Source organism: Acanthaster planci, linkage group LG08, assembly GCF_054643075.1.
Source record: "Acanthaster planci isolate LZ-2023a linkage group LG08, COTS_SCS, whole genome shotgun sequence".
In the NCBI taxonomy this organism is placed as follows: Eukaryota; Metazoa; Echinodermata; class Asteroidea; order Valvatida; family Acanthasteridae; genus Acanthaster; species Acanthaster planci.
In genome coordinates, this window is record NC_141784.1 from 9,255,179 (window position 1) to 9,279,577 (window position 24,399).

Here is a 24,399-nt window from a genome sequence, read left to right on the forward strand (position 1 = left end):
AATGCCATTTGGGGTCACTATCCCCCATCTTTTCAAATTTCCATGGCTGGGCAAGTCCCCTTATCACACACGTGCACACAGAGTACCCCATCCCCTATTTCCAGCACAAATATTAAGCTTAGCCACTGGCACACGTGCACAATTTAATCCAGTGAGTTTGTATGTGCATTAATTTTCTTCTCGGCAGTGTACATGTATATGCCGATGGAACATAAGCTGGACAAGGGCTGATCTTGTTAGTCTGGCCTTGGGGAGTCCGTTTGGTACTAAAGGGTGCAGACCACTAATTCAAGTGAGAATTTCTGACCAGCTCATTAGCATTAAAAGTGCCCCCACAGTATCTTTTGAAAAAGGAGATTGTTTGGCCCCCAAAATGGTGAGATTGTGTAGATCGTTGCCAGGATCAACTCCCTGGGTCTTTGAGCTTTCATATGAGGGCAGAAGGGCTGAAAACTACGGTTGAAAAATGGTCCTAAGTGCCCGAGAAAGTTGAGGGTTGCCACTTGAAAAATGGCTGCAACCAGACTTCGGAAAAATCACTTTTTAGGGGGTGATTTTGTTTTGTGGGAATAATTAAAAATGTAATTGGTTAACCCACAAAAAATTGAAAAGAAATTGAAAGATAAGTGACCAGACAAGAATTTCATTTGTGTTTCAGAAATCTCAGGGATGTTGGCGTGCATGCTATTGGGCCCTGAACGGTGCTGATTTTACACTGTTTTCAATGGGGCTTGAATTAGTGGACTGGACCCTGAAGCAGTGTTCTTCCCCTTCAACTTTGTGACCCGGGTTCGAATTTCATCTAGGTCGGTGGGTGGCTAAGGTTTTCAGCCCCTGAATGACTAATTGACTTGTACACGACTTGAACAGAAGGATACCATGTGCCTTGCTTCAATAGCATTAATATTTACTGCGAAATCAATAAACGAAGAAAAAACGAATATTCATTGGAACTCTTGTTTCTCTTCAGTGTTAAGACTCTTTTTATTGGCTTTATTCACAAACTTAAAAACAGGCAAGGCCTTTATCCCAACCAGCCAGCGTCACATTTTATTATTAATTCATCTCACGCTTTAACAAACTCGCATAAGCAAAACCTACCAACTGGTTTTCTGCCAATGACATTGTTTTGAAGACACTTCAATAATTTAAACTTTGTTAAACGACAAACCAAGAAACTCGCTACTGCAAGATTTCGCAGTTTAAATGACAAGGTGTTGAACGCACACATTTTAAAAATAATATATACAACGACTGAAAAACAGCATGCACTTTTTAAAAACAATTTACAGAAGCTTCCCGGTGAATGAATACAAGAACGAACATCATGTACATAATGATTTATTTTTAAAAAAATGGAGATAAATTATTGGCAACTTTATCCACCCATCCGACCCCGAAACAGCTTAATTCACCGATACTGACGTTGACTACGATTTCAAATTTGTAACAGACAATGCTTAGCGCAGTGTAAATATTTCCAAGTAGGCGGAAAAATAAAAAAGGTTTATTAAAGTGATCAAATACAATGGGACTCACGAGTGGAAATCGTAGAAATTCATGATAACCGTTTATATTACAATGTCATTGAGATAAAACTTGTATGTACAAGGACAGTGCAATCAGCCGCAGTCGTTACTTCGAAATTGTATCTTGTCATGCGCTCTTTCCAAAATAACACTCAAAGAAACGACCTACAACCACGTACAGAATAGCACAAGGGAGCGCAACTGTACCTCACTGGCGCCCCTCACATTTTGGACTCGTTGGGGGAGGTGGGTTGTACAAAACTGCGTTTTTACTAGGAAATCTCTGGAACCTCCCTTTAGTTTTCTCTCAGTGGGATTTCATCCGGGTCCTGACGAGCGCCGACCTTGCTCTTCCCGCTGCATTTTACCACCACCAGCGCAATGACGACTACGACGATGACGGCGGCGACCACCGCGCCCACCGCGATGCCGACTATCGCTCCGGTGCTCAGGCCCGTGCTTGCCACGGCTGTCGGCGTGACGGCAGATTCAGTGACTAAGCTTACACCAACTTCTGGAGTTGTGATAACTGTTACCCAGTACAAAAAAAAAACAGAGTCAGACTCCCTTTTGTGCAGTTTTTTTTTGTGCAAAAACTCATGAATTGTAAGGGGATGACTTGAAACATATAATGCTCCTCAGGAGTAATATAATGCACAAGAGGCAGTTTTTGGTGAAGGCATGTAGTACATGTATTTGTAAAAGTGACGATTATAACTTCTCTTACCTGTGCCGCAGTCACTTCCTGAGTAGCCTGTTGCACACCTATTAATGCAAAAAAGTCAGGAATTTTTAAGAAACAGCACTCAACAAATTACTGTCCCTGTAATCAACAAAAAATACCAATTCTGACAGTCCTATAGGCTGTAGTTACGCTGCGTACATTGGACTCAATTATTGTCACTTGGCTGGGATTTTCAAGCTTTTTTCAAGACTTAAAAGTAAGCTGTGAAACCCCCCCCCAAAAAATATCATTACAGCCAAGGCTTTGACTCCTGTCAGACTGATGACCTTATAAGCGATTTGTGTGAAAATCGTAATGTGCCCAATGGCAGCCAGACGTGTAGTCATATTGTTTGTTTGCCCGAAACAAACTGAACTCTAGTATACGAGTTTTAAATTTGGTTGGAGACACTGGAAAATATAGCCCCAATAATCTTTTATTGCATTCCGATTTCGAATTCCCAGCCGGTTGCACTAGGCAATTCTACACACGTTTCGGCTATTGTTAATTTATAGAGTATGAAAATGAAAATTGAATTCAGTCAAGCCACGACGTCTACAGTAATCTATGAAGTAAACCATAAGTGACAAGAACTCATTGTGACTTACGTGCATTCGATCTGGTTCATTGCGTTGACAGCACAGGTGGCGCCATTTAAGCAGGAACTCAATTCGCAGAAAGCGGAGACGTCTGAAATTGAAAGACAATGATCAGCTATTACAATTCCTGCTTAACTTTAAACTTTGCGAGATTACTGAATGCGTAGCTACACCAAATTTTCTACATTTGCCGTTCAAAAAATAGCAAAATATTATTCTTGTGGGATCAGAGATTTTAAGTATGTAAGTACATGTACATAAGTCTACTAATGAGACTGACATTGACCGAGTGCGTGTGTACAATCGTATTTATGCTACTGCATCGAAATATATACGTACATGTGTAAAAGAGAAATGTTCAACATTACACCTTCACACAAACACATGCAGCTATTTTTTCTGTAGCCAAAAACCCCGTTCCAAGTGCTTCTCCAACAAAGAGGCACCCCAAACAGCAATAAAAATGTGGGAAACGATTGTGTTGCGTTTTCATCTCATACATCAGAGCTGCTGTCTACTACTTGTATTAAACAACACTCAAAACAACCATAATCTACATCAGTTGTGGGGACTGCGCACCTTATAGCTATGACGACGAAATCTGTTGACATGCGGACACGCAAAAGTCCCTACATTCCGGGTGCAAAATTAACTAATTTCAAATCCCATTTTGCCGTGCTGGCCCACGGCACTCTGGGGACACAGCACCAGGTGAGCAATAAATTCGGAACTCACCGACTAAAGAAACCGATTGTGCATCAAAAGAAAGAGAAACCGTGAAACTGGCGGCAGAGACGATGGCGCTGGACAAGTCAGTGCTGTTCGTGTTCTGGACCTCGGGGAACTGCAAGATGTATTCGACGATGATGCTACCGTTGCTGAACCCCAGGATCTGGCAGTTGGTGGAGCTGGTTGCTGCCGTCAAAAACTGAAAAAAAATACAAAGGAAGGAAGAATCACTTTGGTGTTGGTGGAAAAAAAGGGGGAATTCGGAATTTCAGTGCCTCGATCCCTTGGGAGAATATTAGAGTTTGGAATATTTAAATCGGTTTTGTTGATGTCTGCGCCGGTTGACGGTAGAATGCACGATCATACAAAATGTGCAAAGCATTACATGTATATATTTCATTGGAACTTCATCCTTTTTTATTAAAAAACAAAACTTAACGATGGAGGAAAATTCAGAAAGCTTTTGCGACGAAGTATTTTTCAGGGAGAACGCAAGTTTTGCCTTATCCTAAAAATATCGGGCAGTGTTGGTTAACAGTACGAACACCTTCTACGACGCACAAGTGAATTACTGGGCTGTGTAGATGCAAAAAGCCACACCCAATTAAAAACACATCAAGAAAACAGTTTGTTTCGCGTTGTCGAAAAACTTACAGTGCACATGTCATTCGCCAAGGCTATGAAGGCTGGTGATGAGCTATTTGAGAGGTCTTCCGTGTACTCCGCAACCGAACCGCCGAACTCCTCAAGTTTGGCAGTTCCTTCGAACTTCTTCAGTCCTACAAAAACAAACACGAAACCGTTGGTCAAAATCCGTTTAAAAGATGGCTCTTTTCCCCCAATATTCATTTGGAGGACCAAAGCAGTTTTTCTGTCTTGAAGAAGGGTTTGGAATTAGAAATAAAATGGAAGTCTGCAGATGAGCATAAAATGGGAAATAAGCCGTTAAATACTTTTTAAATAGGTAGAAAAATCTTGAAAATGTCTTACGCTCGCACTGGTCTCCCACCATAGTCCATCCTCCTAAGCAGTTCTCACAATGCGACTGACCTGGTCCGTCGTGCACACAATCTACAAAGCCTAAGTCGTTACAGGCTTGAACCACGCTGCTGTTCTGACAAGGGAAGATCTCTAACAAATGGAAGCATATATAGACAGGCATACGTTAAAAACTGATCATTTAAGTGATTAAGGTTACTGTTTGACTGGACGAAAGTATCCTCATTTAAAAATTTAAAAGTATTTAAAGCGAATTTTGCAATACATTGAGCGCTGGAGGTTTGGAAAAGAACGGCATTATACAATACGAAGTGCTCCCAAGTTGTAGCCTCAGTTTGCTGAGAAATGTGGTAATCACGCACGTGTACCCAACTTAAAAAAATTCCTTCCGAATTTCCTTAGAGTCAAACACTTCTTGTAAAAACAAGTCCACCACGTTCTGAAAACATGTGCCATATGCCAAAATGTCAATGCTACGGTCGGTTTTGTTTTCAGCACCTTGTGTGCTGCAGAATAACTAAAGGGAGAAGGGCAGTATTTATCATACCTGTGCAAGCCTCGCCAGCAACAGAGGGCGTCGCATAACCCGTCAGACATGTCATGCAACTGAAGGCGTTGTTACCATCGAAGACGCACTGGTCGTAGTTCAGAGCATAGCAGTTATCGGTACCTTCCTCACATGGGTTTATATCTGGAGAAAAATCAATGCGGAGAATGGCTTACAAACCCACAGATTAGAACTCTCCCGCCGTCTGCGACTTTTTAGTCGTCGAGCATAATGAGAATTCATTGTAAAAAGCAACGTTTTCCGTCAATGTCGATCGGTCATCTTTGAGGCGCTAAGCTGCGCAGCGTTCAATGCGAGTATTGTTGCCTGCAGCTATTGCTGTTCATTTAGAAGCATCAGTGACAAATACTTAAGCCGTAGCCATAAATGTCTCTTTGGACACGGTCCAACATCATGGAGTACAGCAAAGAGGATTGTGGGAGATAAGGCATGTAATGATTCAGATCATTGTGAAATGTAGACAGACACTTTAGGAATGCTACATCCAAGTCAAGAGTTCTCCTAACCAGCTGCAAAATGAGGCTCTGGTTTTTGTCTAGCCATTGTACATTTCCTTTGAAACATTACCTGGCACGGTTACCGAGGGCGTGGATCCAGTCTTGATCAAGCTGTTCGGGGCAACGGTGTTATTCTCGGCACCTGTCAGCCCATCTACAAACGCTTGCGACACTTGGGCCTCCGTCAGAACAGTTGACGAGAGGAGATCAACACCGAAGGTCACCGACGTTCCGTTTGTGACGTTGGACATAGCGGTGACAGCCACTCCCAGCAGGTCAAGACGAATGATCGCTGAGGAATTCAGTTGCGTAAACACCTGCAATTGGGTAACAAATTAATTCATTACTTTATGTCTTATGACTTGATGCTTCTGATCAATGCATCATCTTTCAATTTGCTAATGACAACAAACGCTTGTTGATCCTGGAAAGGTACATGCATGTTGGATTTAATGAACAGGACAGACCCTTGTGGCTATTTTCAACGGTTGGTTTTAATTTTTCATTTTGTAAGATAAGCTGATATAAGACTTAAAGGTTTTCATGGTGAAAGAAACTAGATCTATAGTAAAGATTGCGGTAACACCATGTATTTATCTCTTCTTTGAGTATGTGTGGTTCTGAGAAGAACCGGGGAATAACTCGACGTTTCGAACTTCTCTACACATATAAGCTCCACTCCCAGTTAGAATCCTGCAGTCTCCTGAAGACGGAAAGAGTACACTGTTCGAAACGTCGAGTTATTCCCCGGTTCTTCTCAGAACCACACATACTTAAAGAAGAGATAAATACATGGTGTTACCGCAATCTTTACTATAGATAAGATAAGCTGACTTTTATATGCTTTTGTAGAGAGGAATTAAGATATAGTGTCCGAAAGGGGGGGTGTCAAATGTAAAGTGCCATGCACAAATTCATATTTTCAAAGTCTTCCTAATCAGCTTTTGTATTTTGGTTGCTACTCACATCGCCTGCCAGTGCTTCGCGGTTAGCTGTAGTGTCCACGGTCGCCAGATTATCGACGGCTGACGTGCCCCGGATCTGGGCGAAGACCACCACAAGATTGCGAGATGCAGATGCTGAAACAAAAAAGACGGATAAAATGCTGAGGCGCGATAAGGCTTCCCCATGTGCAGGCGGTATTTAGGGGGTTGGTGCTCTTGAGACTCAACAGAGTTTCAGACGGTCACCGAACAAAGTTCCTTCCTTTTGTGGAAGGCGTGGTGGGAGCGCACCTGCGTGGCCAATCCTCTTGTTAAAAGTCACTGAAACGGTAGATGCGTTGAAAATGAGTTTATCACGAGTCCGGTCGCTAGTTACTTACAAAGCAGATTCCTATTCCCTTTGCAGTAATTGACAGGGGATGAACTGCTAGGGTGTATGCTCATATTGACCACAGTTTATTTGAATAGCTCTTTAATTCGCTCGCAACTCGATAGCTTAGAACGGCTTCTTGTAAGGACGTACAAGTGATTCAAGTATTAAGCACTGAAAGCGATATCGTGAAATGATAGCGAGATACGTCCGGGAAGGAGGGGGTGATAGAGTGTAAGACAAAAGCATACATTAAATTAAATGGCAATACCTGTGCATACTCCACTGACACGGAAGTAGTTAGTTCGGCAGTCGCAAGAGAATCCACCGACGGTGTTGACGCATTTCTCAGTGTCCGAGCAGTTGTCAGACTTGACGAAACACTCGTCAATATCTGCCGAGATTTGTAATGAACAAACAATTCTCAATGCACGCATTAAAGTGGTAACCGAATAGAACACATTGAGGTGATGTGAGGACAGACATGGAACATTTACTGAGACGTTAACTGACAATGAACGCAAAATTGAAGTTTTTCCCTTTGATCAACTCACCTATGCAAGTATTTCCGTCTCCTGTGTAGCCCGCATTGCAACTACACGTGTACGACCCTGCGGTATCTGTGCAGAGGGCATTGGCGTCACACGAATCGGTACCAGCAGTGCATTCATCAACATCTATGCAACGGTCAGAGAAAGGCAACGTAAGACTTTCGTCGACGCCATATCAAATTACACCTTACACTGGTCGGAGTTTGAAATAAAAATGTAGGCAGGGATATTATGCCGTTCAAGTAATTTTGAGTGGAATATCCTTACTTTTACTAGTCCTGCCGTTGAAAATTAAGCATAGGGTCAATTTTTACGTTTTATGTTTTTGCTTTGACAAGTGTTAACGTCCTTCTATGCAATACAGGAAAACAAGTCAACCCAGAAGTTTCACCAAGAGAATAGACAACAATTTCTTGTTTGGATGGAATAACCACCAAAATCCTTACTCTGGCACTGGCCGTCCATTCCGTTGCCTTGGTAACCAGTGTTGCAGCTGCACGTATAGGAACCGTCATTGTTCGAGCACGTTGCCAGGGCGTCGCAGCTGTGTCTGTACTCCAGCTGGAAAGTGGTGCATTCGTTGATATCTGCGAGTAGCAAATGAGTGAAGGTGATATCTCACAAAAAAGATCGAAGTTGCCGAAGAGAAGGTAACAAGCGGTCTCCAATGCAAGTGTAACAAATACTACGTGCAGGCAACTCTGGTCTTTTTGGACTGAATTTGGTGCTTTCAAAAGCGGACATTCAGCAGTACAGTACAGTATACTGGAACCCGATTGTGCGAGAGACGAAAGGGGTTCTTCATGCCCCCAAAACTCAAGAACATTTGCAAGGAAGGTTTTCTTGCTGCTGTTTTTCCTGTTGGAAAGAGGGTGAGTACAGATCGTAGAGCTGATGATGCCAAGGTCAAACCAACCTGTGCATGATGTCACTCCATCTCCGTAGTATCCAGTCTGACACTGGCACCCGTAGCTGCCAGCCGTGTTGCTACACACCCCATTGGCGTGACACAGAGTTGGGTTCTCGGTGCATTCGTCGATGTCCGTGCACGACACCTTGGCGTCGCCGCGGTAGCCGGCGTCACACTCGCAGTAGTAGGCCCCATCGGTGTTGGTACACTGGCTGAAGTTGGCACAGCTCGACATGGTGTCGCACTCGTTCACGTCTGCCCAAAAAAGGAACCGGGATAGAATCAAGCGGCTGGACAGAGGGCACCTGTACTTCGTGCGCCGAAAAGCAAAAATTGGTTTTCAATATGGCAGACGGGTTCGCCAAGTCACTACCATGGAAACCCAAGGTCCTGAAATTGAAGGCTTCCGATAATACCGAGGTATAGCACTGTTCCTCACCTGAACAGTTCTGTCCGTCGCCTGTGTAGCCCGAATTGCAAACGCATTCATAGGAGCCCACCGTGTTGATGCACTCGGCCTCAGCATGACACTGACCAGGTGTACTGCATTCGTTTATATCTGGAAGAGTTTTGAAATACGTTAAAGCAGAGTTGTCGTGATCTAAGTCACTGAGGTCACATTTCCGTTTTAGAGATCATTTGGAAACGTATTATTTAGAGTTGTAAACATAATATGTACCACGATTGTGAGTGGTTTTGTGAGTCATTAATCACACAAAATGCTGGTTTTGAAACTTCCCTTATTTTCGTAAACAGCTTACACTATATTTCAGTGATTTGGACAGTAAACGTTTCAAACAAAATATTATCGGTGGTACAGCTCTGAGATCTCGACCGTCAGCTCATACGGTACCAACCAGTCCCACATAAGACGCACACATTTGGCTTACCGAAGCAATCTACACCGTTCCCAGCAAATCCTGCTACACAGGTACAGGTAAATGAACCCGCAGTGTCCGCACAGGTTGCATTCGCTGAACAGTCATCCGTATTCAAGCTGCATTCATCGATATCTAACAAAATAAGCAATAACTGATTAATGCTGTCAATAAACCTAAAACATAATAATTCATTAACTTGCGCGATCTACTATGGGAGTCGATGGATCGCGACCCAACTCACTGCAATAGAAAAGTCACGTGTACACAAAGCGTGACGTCATTATGTTACATAAAAAAATTGACGACTTGTGCCGAGATAAAACCTCTTTTATAATCCAGACTGAATTCTTCAATGGGCGATTCTAAATTATTCAATATGCTGACGGCAACAAATTTTCCATTCACCAACAGCCGGTCACATTGTATCATTTTGCAACATTCTACTCTTTGAAAGACGTTTTCTTCAGCAATCGTTTTCTACTTTTAGTGTGCATTTTGTGTTTAATTCTCTTACTCGTGCAGGATGTTCCATTTCCTTCGTAGCCTCCGTTACAGGTGCAATTGAAGCCACCGTTGGTGTTGGTACACATTGCATTGCTGTCGCAATTGTCCGTGTTCAGCAAGCATTCATCAACATCTACGGCGACGGAAAGAAGAGTGCATTTACGCATACAATCAAATTTTTTTACGAACAACTTGTGAGAGTACATATACATGTGTGTAACAAAACAAAACCAGACTCAGACTACAACACGTGTTTACATGTTTATTCTGTCTTTTTTTTACACAGAGAATTCCAAAGGGATTGAAAAATTGGCACAAGCACCCCTTTCTCCTCTTGTTAATAATCTGTCGACGAGCATCTCAGATCTTAAAGTCATCCAGTTCAACTTTTTTTGAAAGGAGCGTGATATACAATAGCAAATATGTGACTTTTGCACTTGGTCGTTACAACGTTTGAAAGTTTTCTGAAACTGCAAACTTGATATTCGAAGGTCAGTCTGTTGGCTTCAATTATCAGGAGGGCCCAGTCAATCGAGAAAATAGAATTATATCTATTTACCAAGACAATTTCTCAGATCGCTTGCCAGCTGGTACCCAGATGCACACGAACAGTTATATCCGCCATCGGTGTTGATACACATGCCGTTGGTGTCGTCACAAGCATCGGTAGAATTACACTCGTCAATATCTAAGAAAACCAAGGGACAATCCGCTCACAACTAATAACCCTCAGTTGTCTCAAATTATTCTGATTAAATGGTAAGACTACAGTGATTTGTCACGTGGTGGATGGTGTCACTATAACAGACTGACGTCCTTTTTTTTAGACGTTGATTTTTACATATACAATCGTCATCAAACCACTGTTTCGGAATACTTGTGTTGCCTTTGTTATTATTAACACGAGGCCCCAAGAGGCCACTCTTGACGGGAAACAGAGAGAGAAAAACTTCGTGTTTTGCGATCCCAGCTTGGAGAAGGCAGAACATTGTTAAAGTGTTTGAAACTCTGATCAAACCCAAGATTGCTCTTTTAGAAAAAGGAGGTCTCCGGACACCCCTAAAACGATGTTTGTAATGATTACTCTTTGAGAAAAAGGAAGTCTCTGGACACCCTTGAAACGAGAATCGATGTTTGCACCGATTGCTCTTACAAGTCAGTGTGTCGATTCTTCATGTAACTTTCTGCATCCGTCTGTTACTTTCAACACCCATAACCTTTAAAGGACTGGTAACGTACCTTCACAATGGGTGGCATTGATTGCTGCAAATCCCTGGTTGCATCTGCACGTGTCATTGAAGAAAGTGGTATTCCCAGACGTTGTTTCATTGACGAAGCAAACAGCATTTGGCCCACAGAAATTAGCGTCCGTGCAGTTAGCAGAAGCTAGAGAGCGAAAGAGGAATATATCAGTGAGAAATCCTAGTGAAAAGAGGATTTAGAAGTTACACATTCAATACTTCCAAGTCAACAGAGCTAGGCACGGTGTCAAATAGTAAACGGGACTGGAATTTGCAAGAATACCATCATATTAATATTTGATAATGGCTCTGGAAGCAAAGTCCAGCTTCTCCAAATTTACTTAACCGTAGCCACTTACATGTACCTTCCCAACATGCCCTTCTCCCTCCCTCTTTATTTTACGTTCAGAGAAGAGTTTCTGCTTACATTCACAGCTAACCATGTCCACTGCCAGGGTGAATCCAGAATCACAGCTGCAGCTAAAGCTCCCCACAGTGTTAGCGCAATTCTGGGAACAGTCGTCGACAGACAGCGCACATTCGTCAATATCTACATAACAACAGATCACATTTTGTAAAATACAAGCATTTGAAAGTCGCCGTAACCAAATACCGATACGTACATAAACTGTGTAAGACAAACTTACACAATAAAATTTACATGAACGATCAAGTCAAAGTCATAGGTGAACAGTTTCAAAAATAACATGATTTGAATTCGAAGTTTTCAAACTCACCAGAGCATAGGTTTCCGTTCACAGTGAAACCAGAATTGCAAGTACAGGTGAACGATCCGATGGTGTTGGTGCATGTGGAGTTATCCGGGCAGCTTGCCGCGTCGTTGCATTCATTCATATCTATATGGAAAATGTTGAAAGGTACCCTAAGCTCTCAGACTGTGTACCCAAAAGCTAAAAAGTCGTCAGGTAACAGAGAAGCATTTTTTTATTTGAATGTTGTCTTCAGTACAAAGTCATCAATTTCAAATGTTCAAAAAGGTGACAGAAGTTTGTCGCAGAATGGCCTTACCAACACATGCGCCTGTGTTATTCTTCTCGTAACCTCCATTGCAGTCGCACCGGTAGCCGCCGACAGTATTGACGCAATGTGAGAGCGATGGGCAGGAAGCTTCACCAGTAGAACATTCATCGACGTCTGCAACGAATTAACAGAATCGTGGAATATTTTTCGACGGGCATTTTAAGCTTGTTTCTCTGATGAACCCGAAAATAACTTTTCTGTCAGCAGACATCACATTTTCTACCACTTTTTTTTATATTCAAAACCGTGTTCGACACGAATAACACTCTGACACTAAAACTATCACAGACCACATTAATTTCAGTGAGCTTGCAGGGTTAAAATAAAAAAGGTTTCTAGTTACTTATAATTGGACAAGTCCGACTTGTTAATACTAATGACTATACTTACAAAATCTGAGAGACAAATTACCTGACCGCGAGGTTGTTCAGGTAAAAAAAATGAAAACATTCAATTTCAAGTTCAATTCATGAGATTTAATCACCCATGGAGTTCGAGAAAACATGATTTCACCGAGGTAGCTTACCTACACACAGGACACCGTTGCCCTGAAATCCTGAGGTGCAAGCACAGGTGTAGCTGCCAACGTTGTTTGTGCAGGTGGCATTCACGTGGCACGTGTCCGTCATCGTAGTGCATTCGTCGATGTCCACGCACGTCTCGTTGGAGGAACCGTAGCCAGCGTCGCAGGTGCAGTTGTAGGACCCGTCGATGTTGTTGCACGTGCTGTCCGGAGGGCAGGTGAACAGGCTCGGGTTATCACATTCGTTCACATCTGTACAAAAACGTTAGCCAAAAGGGGATGTTTATAAGGAAAGGGGATCAAGAGAGATATGACTCCCTAGGCTACAGAGATATGTGCTGTACCCCTCCCCCGATTCTGAAACCTTACACCGCCGCTGATTTAAACTCACCATAGAGGAAGGACACAGAAGGAGTTGCGACTCAGACATTTCAAAGTGTACAATAATGGTCGCCGCGGAGTCGACGAATAATAGAGAACAATCCAAAAATGCCTGATTACCGCCTGCATCTTAGCCGGACAAGCGGGGCCAGTAATATCCTAGCAATACTTGTAGTTTTTTGCTTGCAATTAAATACAAATTATCGATGTGACCAGGAAATAGAGAGAGAGAAACATTCCTGATATTAGACCTACTTTTGCCATCGTAAATAAACTTTTAAAATTTTGATACACTGTTCCACTATCCATGCAAAGTTTTCGCAATTCAGTTTTAAAGACTTGGTACAGATTTGGCTAAGACTGGTCAACAAAATGTTCACTACAACCTAATAGCTAATAGCTCCTTAGGAACAAAATGAGCTATTTCATTACACGGAGTGATCGTGAAATCTCATAAAATACGCTTTTGTACAAATGCCATAATAAAAATGATTCAAACAAAGCACAAAATCTTGTAAACAACGGGGCTATTTATTCCCAAAATAACTCCAGAAGAACTAGTTCATTAAGGGCAAAGATTGCACATACAGATACCAAGCACCAACAAAGGCATGAACGTTCAATTTCCTATACCTCAGTACATGAAGTTTTGAGGATGCATATTACCATCGACAAAATGCAGCGGCGATCATAACTAGGGTACAAAGGGGTTTCATGGTTGTGAAACAGATGGTACGTAGCAAGCGGTCGCTGTGCTCTGGCGATGAACATACCAGGCATGCCAGAAAGCGGTAATTGACCATTTGTTATAACCCAGGCAGGTCAAACTCCTTTCGTGTCCTTCCTCTATGAGCTCACATACATCATAGCACTGTGACATTGGAATAATGTATCGCGGTTAGTCATTTGTTGTCCGACATCGCCTCTGGTCTCAGGGGTTTGCTCAAAAGTTCTCCACCATACATGAAGTAAATACCTCACCTGTGCATGTTGCGCCGTCTCCGAAGAATCCACCTTGGCAGGTGCAAAGGTAGGAGCCAACAACATTGGTGCAGTTGGCATGCTCATTGCAGGGACTGTTGGAACACTCATCAATATCTAGAATACATGTACGTGTAGTTAATTTTAATCAAAAGGGTATCCAATGTAGTGATTAACTGTGTTGCTGGTAATTTGACATAATAGCCCCTCTTTATCTTCGGAACAAAGAGCAATGGTAGAAATTAACTAGATGAAAGCAAGGAGTGATGGTAAAAAAAACTATTAAAATCATAGCAGGCCTAATGCGTGAACAAAGAAGCACACCGAAATCACGTCTGTGCGGTTGGTGGGTTCATTTAAAAATGCCAGTGACAATTATGCTCGCCTGAACGACAAAGGTATCCCACATCCGAACACCTAAATGGACTCACCCTGGCAAAATGTTTCATTAAGTGCCTCGTAACCAGTAACGCAGGAGCACGTGTATGATGTTGGAGTGTCGACGCACGTGGTGTATGGGCCGCACTCATCTAAACCAGCTGTACACTCGTCTATGACTGTAGAACGAACGGCAGATTTAGCATGTTAAAACAGAGACAAAATAGGAACAATGAAAACAGACGACACAAGCATCGATTATGTCGTAAGTGTATTCTCTATCCAATTAGCATTTTATTAGAGTCTTTATCGCCTGCTATGTACATAAAGGGCAGCCGCAATCAATCTGTTTCAAAATGCACTTTTGTGTTTCAGATAACTTTCAAATCTTATTTCACTATTTCAAAGGGTACTTTACTGCATTTTTGTTTGCACAAACTGCATTTAAGAATAGTTAATTAACAGTACCTGTATTTAAAATCTAAACGGGCTAGCTTCTGTTTTTTCAACGGGCGAACATAACCTGTCGCCATACACCTGTCCATGTGCGTTCAAAACTATTGCTTTTTGGTGTGTTTACTGAGATGTTATATGACCTATGTACATTTACCAAGTTTGAATTATTTCCCTCCGCAAAATTCAAGGTTTCGAACTTACGTTTCGCCATGTTGTTGGAAAATTGGGCTAAACTCGATTAACTTGAGGCAATGGCTAGTAAATGTTTGGCTTACGTTGTGGAGTTGTTGACTGAGGTGTTGTCGTCGTTTCGATATCACTCGAGGCTGTAGAATTCGCAGCAACGGCCACTACTTCTGTTGCAAAAAGTTACAAAATTCATTAAAAGTGTTCAAATATGAACACAGATGACAGAATGTACAGTCATTACACAATGATAGTAAGTTTAAAGTTGCTATCATTCGATTCGCTCGAATCAATTGCAATTATTGTGATACCCCCATGCGACATCCGAAGGGTAATCTAGAAGCTTATGCTATACACTGCACTAGTTTTACCTGTTGCTGCACCAGGTGAAGGTTCATCGGTAGCATTTGCCATCGCCGAGTTGGAGTCCATCGTAACCAAGTTGGTTACCGCGTTGGAATCAGCCGACGTCACTGCCGCCGAGTCTGAAGATGTTGTTGACTCAACATTTGCCGAGCTGGTTACCGCATTGGAATCAGCCGACGTCACTGCCCCCGAGTCCAATGATGTTGTCACCTCATCGTTCGCCGAGTTGGTTACTGCATTGGAATCAGCCGACGTCACTGCCGCCGAGTCTGACGATGTTGTTGACTCAAGATTTGCCGAGTTGGTTACCGCATTGGAATCAGCCGACGTCACTGCCGCCGAGTCTGAAGATGTTGTTGAATCGACATTTACCGAGTTGGTTACCGCATTGGAATCAGCCGACGTCACTGCTGCCGAGTCTGAAGATGTTGTTGACTCAAGATTTGCCGAGTTAGTTACCGCATTGGAATCAGCCGATGTCACTGCCGCTGAGTCTGAAGATGTTGTTGACTCAAGATTTGCCGAGTTGGTTACCGCATTGGAATCAGCCGATGTCACTGCCGCTGAGTCTGAAGATGTTGTTGACTCAAGATTTGCCGAGTTGGTTACCGCATTGGAATCAGCCGACGTCACTTCTGCTGAGCCTGAAGATGTTGTTGACTCAAGATTTGCCGAGTTGGTCACCGCATTGGAATCAGCCGACGTCACTTCTGCTGAGCCTGAAGATGTTGTTGACTCAAGATTTGCCGAGTTGGTCACCACATTGGAATCGGCTGTTGTCACTGCTGAGACAGTTGTAGATTCAGCATTTGCTGCACCGGTTGTCGAGTCTGCTGCTGAGTTAGTCGCTTCTATCGTAGTCGATGCAGTCGTTGCCTGGTCCACTATCACAGTCGATGATTCGGCATTTGCCGCATTGGTGGCCATTGCAACAGTCTCGGCTATCGTAGTTGATGCTATTGTTGTCACTGCGTCCATTGTAGCTGAGATGGTCGTCTCATAAATTTCTGTCACCGGCTCCATTGTCTCAGTTGGTGACTCACTGGTTTGGCCATGAACTGTTGAGTAAACAGGGACAGCGTATTTAAAAAAAAAATAAAGATTTCTGCTTAAGTTTTTGACTTAGAAAACCCCATCAACGTGTTTTTGTAACTAGGACCATATAATCCAGTACGTGTACTTCAAACTGGTCGATTGGTTTGGGTATTATGTGGCCCTTTTTTGGTCATGTTAAACCGAGGCAAACTCTGTCCCTTTTAAAAGTTTTTTTTAAAGCTAAAAGCACTTATGAAACTTACCAAGAAAAACGCTTGTGCACATCAGGATCAGAAATCTGAGATCCATGGTGACAGTAGGAAAGGGCTGTAGAGGAAAAAGCAAAGGAATTGTTTAAAAAAACATACACGATACAGGTCCGCTCAGCGATTGCATGTTGTACGTTTTCGTCTGCAAAAAATGTAGTGTTAACCTAGCGTCCTTAACTACCACGCGTATCGCGCCCAGTGATGTTCTATACACGTTTATCAATATGACACCTATTTAACACCGCAAGTGAGTTTGTGTAGTGATCTCTTTTTCTGAGATAATTAGCAGCAACTGACCTTTAAGAGTGACTCGGTGCAAATTTACACGCGAGTGCTGTTTACCGAATACAACCGTTGTAACTCAGAGAGTATCCACCAAATTGAATGCAAGGCCAACAAATACCTGTTTTATCAATCAGAGTGAACATATTAAATGCTTTAACGGAGGTTGTTATGTACGGACAGAGCAATTTTGTTCAGGTAATTACTTCTGAGCATCTGCTTAATAATTGTGGCCGGTGCAATCAGTTTAATACAGGTACAAAGGTGCACGGGGACCATCGGCGTAAGAAGTGCTAAATGTCCAGTACTGTTCCTTTCAGATTTGCTATGTGGATGGAGAGGCGATCCCTTCTTGTAAAAAACAAAAACAAAACAAAACAACCCCCCAAAAAGGGGTAAAAAAAAACAGAATAAAAGGATCGATTTTTTTCTGACCGCTCACTCATGAGAGGCATACCCGTGCCTCTTGTTACAAAACAGATTGTTCGAAGAACAGAAATTCTGTGAACACAGACACCATCACTTGGCATTTTTGTTTTTGAATGCCACTCATCACTACTATGTAACTCAACGACTGCTGATCGTTGCAATTTGGCTATAAACCCCCGATGTCGAATTTTCGTTCATAATTTTCAAATTGTGGTACTGAAATTGGATACTTTGTTCAAGTAAACGATGTGCACGACTGATAAATTGGCATCAGAATACCGCTTTCCTCAATTCTGGCCAGTGATTCAGCTTTTTCATTCCAAAAGTAGCTGCTCGTAGCTTTATATGCATTCAGTGTACATGTACATTGGCTGTAAGTAATGCATTCAGGTGCACATGCATCATTGTGCAAAGTGCTTACCGTGTGGTCGAGGGAATATTCTTTATGGCTGATGCAGCAGTGAAATACATTCATGCACAATGTAGCTTACCCGAAAAAGTAACCTCCTGTATGCACAATGCTAGCCAGTCCTGTTCCCTTTCTTTTTATCACCATGACTAGTGTGCCTATAGCATGGGATGGTCACAGTTACATGGCGTTTACGTGCTAACGCCCAGACATCCTGTGGTAATCGTTCAAGTGTGAAAGGGCCAGTGTATGGAGCGAATGCCCCGCTGGAAACAAAGGGGGCATGTCAATCACAGCAGATTGTTGAGGGCGGGGCAGGGCTCATTTCTGAATCCAACTAACGGAAATTCAGAACTAAGCTGGGAGAGGAATTTAGTGACTAATCACAAACTGAGGTGATTTTTTTTAATTTTGCTCTCAGCATGGAGGACGGAAAACAAACTCCATGCTGTGAGGTCTCGTTCTTTCGTAACTGTCCATCTCAACCTAATATAGCAATTAATGAAAGTCAACTCTAATTTGTTACATCAACAAAATTACTTGGAATAATTATCCAAAATGATTTAAAATGGAATCAGCAGGTTACGAGTGTTGTTACCAATGCATCTAGACGGCTCTTTATTTAAAAGTTGGCTCAAGAAAAATGGTGTCAGTGTTGACGATTTAATTACAATTTATGAAATGTATATTCTCCCAACCTTAGAGTATGGAGCAGTCATCTGGTCTTCTGGCATATCAAGATATCAATCTCAACGCCTTGAAAGAATACAGAAGCGAGCACTTCGTATTACTGTATACCCCAGTTTGCTGTCCTATACTGAATTGTTGTGTAAGTTTAATATGCAGGAGCTTTCTGTTAGACGTATACAACTGGTCGCGAAATTTGCTAAATCGTTGTTATTGTCTTCTAGGCATCGCCATTTTTTACCATCAACTCGGCAAATACTCAGGAATCCCCAACATCTGCATATACCATACTGCCGAACACAAAGATACCAACAAAGTCCAATTATATACCTGTCAAAAGTGTTAAATTATAAATTCCATATCCCTTCATAATTAATTCCCCTCTGTGGCATGTTTTAAACCTACTTGTTTATATATGGTGTATTTTATTAGTGTTTTTAGTGTAATGTATTTATTGTAATTTAATTTATCCTTTAAACTGTTTCGTACTCAATTTTTGTAAATCAAACACTTTTAGTCGTGTGACTTTTGTTTCATGTTTTCTTTCAAATAAACCGTAATGAATGAATGGGAAAAAATAGCCTCTCGGAGAGCCATCAACTTGCACAAGTCTACACGAGGAGAGAGTTAATTAGTGTCATTTGCACGAGTCACAATAGCGTCTTCTTGTTTCCATGCCGTGAAGCCGTCAAGAGTGTTTTACGTCAGATTACTACTGTCCCTGTGGCTTCACTGGGAAGTTGTGTTCATTTCTTTTGATCCCCTACTTCTAGCATGGACAGTAACCAACAATTTCTTGCGTACGGAAGGGCGGCGACCTAGATTTAAAATCATTGGCTTTGCAGGCATATTACATTCTTGACATGACTCGTCTGCCTCATTTTTTTCACCACATTGTACCGTATATCGTCGTGTGCCCGGCAGACTTACGCCCTTCTGCCGGGCACCCGACGATGTGCTTTATTGATTTTGAGCAATAAAATTTCCAGTTAGCAATCCCAGTAAAGGTTGTGCCAAGGCACCGACACATAACCACAAAATGAGCTTTTGCATTTTAGTGGTCATGTCGTCCATGGCAACCGTCAGACGCTACCTTGGCATTTGAATGCTGCTCCATACGTAATGCACCAAACTATCCTGTTCAAGTCCAACCAATTAACTGTCTTTCAACCACGCGGAGTCGATAGCCACAAAATTGGCCTTAGAAATACGTGGTTTCTTTCTTTTTTTTGCCTTTGTCCTTTGGTACTGCACGTTGCCACAAAGATAGGGACACCAAAAGGGTACGGGGCGACGCAGAATACCACCCGTAAAGGGCCAATTTAATGGCTATTATTAAGAAGAATAAAAGACATTCTGCTCCGATGAATCTCTTTATTGTATTCGTGAGCAAGGAAACACCAGTCGTCGGGCTAAACATCAAGACGACGCTTTGCATGCGGCCGTTCCCACATGGCAACTTGAGAATGGTTGCCCTAACAACAGGCCACAAACACGGCAGATGAAACTGTGAAAAGGTTTCTGATTTTCCCATTGCTATTTCTTTTCAGCAGTATCCTCAAGCATCACGAAATGGGCCTCATCTACGTGTTGGTTAATTCTTAAAACTCGTACAAGAAGACTGTCTTGTCAATGCCTTCCCTAAAATTCACTGAATGTTGAGGATAAGGCGTCCCGGAGTTGTCACGCACACCGCACATTGGTGCCTGTAGAGTTTATATGCCACTGACTCACAAGCTCGTACAATGTATTTCCTTAACTACGACAGTTTGAGAGAGACACCCTTGCGTGTTCAAGCACTTGTATTTCGATTAAAAACTAGAGCTGATCTTAAGAAGTCTACATGTATAACCAGCATTACTTAACGGTGTGCGTAAATGTGTAATTTTTGTCTGAATGCCCTTGTACCTATATGAAAATACATGTTGTAAGACATTTTCTCTCCTTGAATAAAAAACGCTTACTAGTTGTTAGTTAGTTAGTTAGTTAGTTAGGAATACCCTTTTAATTTTTATTCTATGTCGTTGCAACAGAAGAGATACCGCTTACTTACTCAGAGGAAATTAAAGCGGCCTAAAGTAATTCAATTCAACTCAAATTCAAGTAGATTTGATCGAGAGGGCAGAAGAATCACAAATAAAATAATCTGGTTTCTTTTCCCGCTGAGCTTTTAGATAAATCAGTAGGAAATTCTCAAATGAAGCTGTTGTCTGTTCTAACATCAACGAGTGCAAATTACTAAGGCCAATTTCTGGGGGAAGTAGGCACCCGCGTGTGTATCTCTGTTACGATCACTTTCCACATGAGTAGACCACTTTCTTCATATTCCGAAGAGGCAAGGTGAAGATACGTTGTAAAGGAACGCGTTGCCAAGCGACGCTAGAGAGAGGACATCAGCTCCATTTGACCGGTACTCAGTAATGAAATACCTCGACGAAACTTTGTAAATAAATTTGACCAAAAAACATTAACTTACCACAAGTGTCTCCGAACTTATGTGCCTGTCTGTCTCCTTTTCCCGTAAGTATCCGCACGTGTGATGATTCTAGCCGGGAGTAATTGATAGAGGCGGACGGTATGCGTGTCTGTAACACACTGGACTTGCGTGCTGCAATCTCGGAGAATGGCGGCTTACGTACGGTGTATACGTACACAGACTACGTAACCAAGGGCGTCGACATGGAAACGGTAAATAAGAAGACAGGCCAACCACGAGTTAGAAAAAAACTCCTTCAGGCCTTATTATACACTCTAGCAGCTCGACTCCAAATGACTTGACCAGTCCCCATTCAAGCCTTCCACTCCCGTGGTCGTGTTGATCACGCGCTTTTGTGTCAATCCTCTTTGTTCGACCAACTGACGGGGTAGTTTGTGGGTCTTCCAATTGTGCTGGATAACTTTTTTGGCCCTGCAGAACATTTAGGGAGAAGCTTCTATAGCCGCAACGGTGCTATTTCAGACCTTGGAAGCAAAGAAAGCTGAACGGCGCTGACACCCACTGCTTCGCTTAAAATAAGGCCAGAAACACGCGCTTCCCTTACATTATTTGGTTGGGTTGTTGCTACTGGGACATTGTATTGACTTCCTCATTTATGAGTCCCTTTGCAGTGAAAAATGGCCATTTCTGTCACAATTGCTTCATTGCCCAGGCTGTGAGGAAGTTTCTCTTGTAGGAAGATGCATGACGGTAACTCTTTTTCTTAATTTCAAATGGAACCCAAAGGATACAGATGTATTTCACTCAGTCAACTAAACATTAATAAAAGTCCTAAAAAGGCCGGAACCTACTGTTAGCACAAATTTAAAAGTCAATCGAAGAACAAAAGGTTCTCTGTACATTAAGCTAAAGTCTGAAGAAGCTAGACGTGAGGTCTTTGTTTGTTAGGCTTATTTGAAAAAGGAATATGGACATCGTAAATAAATTTAATTATTTCATGGTATGGTATTTTTCTGTCAACAGCCTTTTGTTTTACACGCTGTCGTTTTGTTTTCTCTAACTGAAAGTTCCTCAATAAAGTTAAACTCTTCCAGCTTATCAAAATGTGATTTTTATGGCGAGTGACTCTGTGGACGTTCTTTTGTGTTGGTGCGCTCTGGTGTCTACGGTTGAGTGGAAGAAGTGTGAAGAAATGATAATAGCTGTTGCTATAAAGGCGATGTTTGTTTGGGACGATGGTGGGTTTGTTATGGCTACACGAAACCTTTGAAATGTCTTGCAAGTACTTGTTTTCCTTAACAGTCATGCCGTTTGTTGATAGCAACTGTTAACAATGTTATGTGCGAAATCTTGAGCAGTTTACTTTCGTCTCCCTGCAGCGTACTGCGTGAAATATGTAGATACTCAGTCCCACGTGTGAGGAGGTCACACTTTTATGCCTACAAATTCTGCTTCTTTGGAAAGCAAATTCGAGAAACATCAATGCCATTTTCTACACGACTGCCGTTTTGTTTGAATGTCGTATTACATTGATACATCAAAAGTAAAAAGTGGACTGGCTGTGGTATGACTGTTTATTGGCTTGATATGTGTTCCCTCACACAAGCAAAAACTGCGCTTTTATGGCATTGCCTAAAGTCAATACGGGCACGATGCGCGTTTAGAAAGTGTCACAGATTTTGCACACTGTGATTTGTCAACGTGTTGCAAATTCTTGAAGGCGCACCATTGGGAATCGACGTTTAAGCTATGAAATGAGAAAGACTTTAATTTAATGGTGGACACGTAATGAAAAAAAGCAAAGTGGAAATGATCCGCATTCTAAATTTACCGCGACCATCCAACAACTCTTTTCACGTCACTAATCCTTTCCAATCTTATCCGGATCATCGCTCCATTCAACAAGTTCAACAGTCCTTTCACATCTTGTCTTTGGCTTTCTGTTTGGCATTGACCAATATCGATCACTCTCTTTTCAAAAGCCTGGTATTTTCCACATCCTGTCGCATTTGAAAAATCCACCCACAGTCATGTCTTGCACACTATAGGCCCTACTTGCTCATGCACCTGTGCAAGCATTTCGAAGTTACCAGCATGTCGCACTCTCTTCACCTGGCGTTGGCCTCATAGAGATGGCGAGATTAGCATGACAAAAGCTCGTGCCTTCTCGGTCTGGAACTGGTACCGTGCACAAGGGAAAGTCATGCACGCCATTTCCTCAATGGTACGACTCAGTAGAGGCATGATAAACAACATGTCTATCTAATAAAAAAAAATTAAGGGGTATCTTTTATGACCTCAGCGACTGGGAATGAACCCCAAATTTTGACAAAACTAACGAAAACACACAGTTAAGTCTTAAAAAGTCTATCATTTTTCAAGAATAAATTTAAATGTTGAAACCCTCATCCATACGTTTTGTGTTCTAAGGGTGTATCTGTTGGGTGCTTCATGAACTTAAGTCTGCAACATGCCCGGAAAATATTTTTTCCCTACTAACTTTATCTCTACTCTGCCAACGAGGGAGACGATCACCAATAGCTGTTTATCGTCCTCCTGCTCGCTAAGGTTTTTGCAATTGACGATAGGCCCAACATCTTCCTCCCCGATTGTAGGCCTACTGTGCATGATTAAGTGTACCAATGTGACCTTGGTTCTTCAGAGCGGGGTTGGACGTAACACAAGCTCGCGTGTGAAGCTGATTTCATACATGGTGCACATACCACATGCCCGTTACGTAGATCCTTTTGAAACTACGGTTTCAAACTTACAGCTGTTTGCTAGCTCAAGGCAACTTTATTTAATCGGCGGTTGTTGTGGCAGTTAATTGTTATGGATACCAAACTATGGGTGGTGTTCCTTTGCTTTGCCGTAGGTTGACGGCAGACTACAGAGGAGATAAAAAGGTTTACAAAAATAGTGTATGCATCGAATAGCACGGACCAGTTGGAGCATGTAACGCGTTCACTGGATATTAAAGAAGCCGGAAAATTATTCAGATACGGTCTCCGGCACACAGAGTGAAAACATTGTGCCAACTTCCATTTAGAAAAAAAAAACAAAACATCATGAGGCAGTTATTATATACAAATATTGATAGAGTTCTCCTGGGCCGCCAATAGTAAGTAACCTATACGTAAAACTCCCATATCGTGCTCGATCTGGTCCATCGAGGGGTTACCAGCGCGGCCGCGGGTTTCATGTATGAAAGGCTTACGCCTGCAGACGCACCGTGACTATTTTTCACCGCTTTTTTAGTATTAAAGTGGCCCCACTTTTGTTTTTAAGAACAACTTCTGGCACAATTTTCCACACTGAGAAATAGCAAAGTCTTATAACAAGCACCAATGAAATAATGTGGACACAAAGTTTGCGTTGACAGTATTTTGACGGGGATACTTTGAAAGAAAGCAGTCTAAATTCTTCTTTATAAAATGCACGGTTAGAGACGACAAAAACATGGTCTGTAAGGAAGGCTGCGAAACACTGGCAA

General features: G+C 42.2%; 1 protein-coding gene across 3 annotated transcripts; it reads right to left on the reverse strand.

The window, feature by feature from the left end:
- Positions 1 to 954: 954 nt before the first annotated feature.
- On the reverse strand, positions 955 to 21,212 carry LOC110979410 (uncharacterized). 3 transcript variants are annotated; one of them, XM_087140260.1, is made up of 28 exons: positions 20,946 to 21,212; positions 16,657 to 16,720; positions 15,364 to 16,416; positions 15,082 to 15,159; positions 14,404 to 14,529; positions 13,973 to 14,089; positions 12,614 to 12,862; positions 12,076 to 12,201; positions 11,784 to 11,903; positions 11,474 to 11,596; positions 11,045 to 11,191; positions 10,365 to 10,493; positions 9,816 to 9,938; positions 9,311 to 9,433; positions 8,860 to 8,979; positions 8,427 to 8,675; positions 7,957 to 8,097; positions 7,514 to 7,636; positions 7,231 to 7,353; positions 6,612 to 6,724; positions 5,716 to 5,962; positions 5,128 to 5,271; positions 4,572 to 4,712; positions 4,236 to 4,360; positions 3,588 to 3,780; positions 2,862 to 2,943; positions 2,257 to 2,294; positions 955 to 2,058 (listed from the first exon to the last, which is right to left on the reverse strand). In XM_087140260.1, the coding sequence occupies exons 2-28, from the start codon at positions 16,700 to 16,702 to the stop codon at positions 1,826 to 1,828; spliced, it is 4,632 nt and encodes a 1,543-aa protein (XP_086996386.1). In that variant the 5' UTR covers positions 16,703 to 16,720; positions 20,946 to 21,212; the 3' UTR covers positions 955 to 1,825. The 3 variants fall into 3 exon arrangements, with proteins under 3 accessions (XP_086996386.1, XP_022090872.2, XP_086996385.1); XM_022235180.2 differs by having other exon boundaries at positions 15,082 to 15,162; XM_087140259.1 differs by lacking the exon at positions 20,946 to 21,212 and adding an exon at positions 17,865 to 17,966 and having other exon boundaries at positions 15,082 to 15,162.
- Positions 21,213 to 24,399: the final 3,187 nt, after the last annotated feature.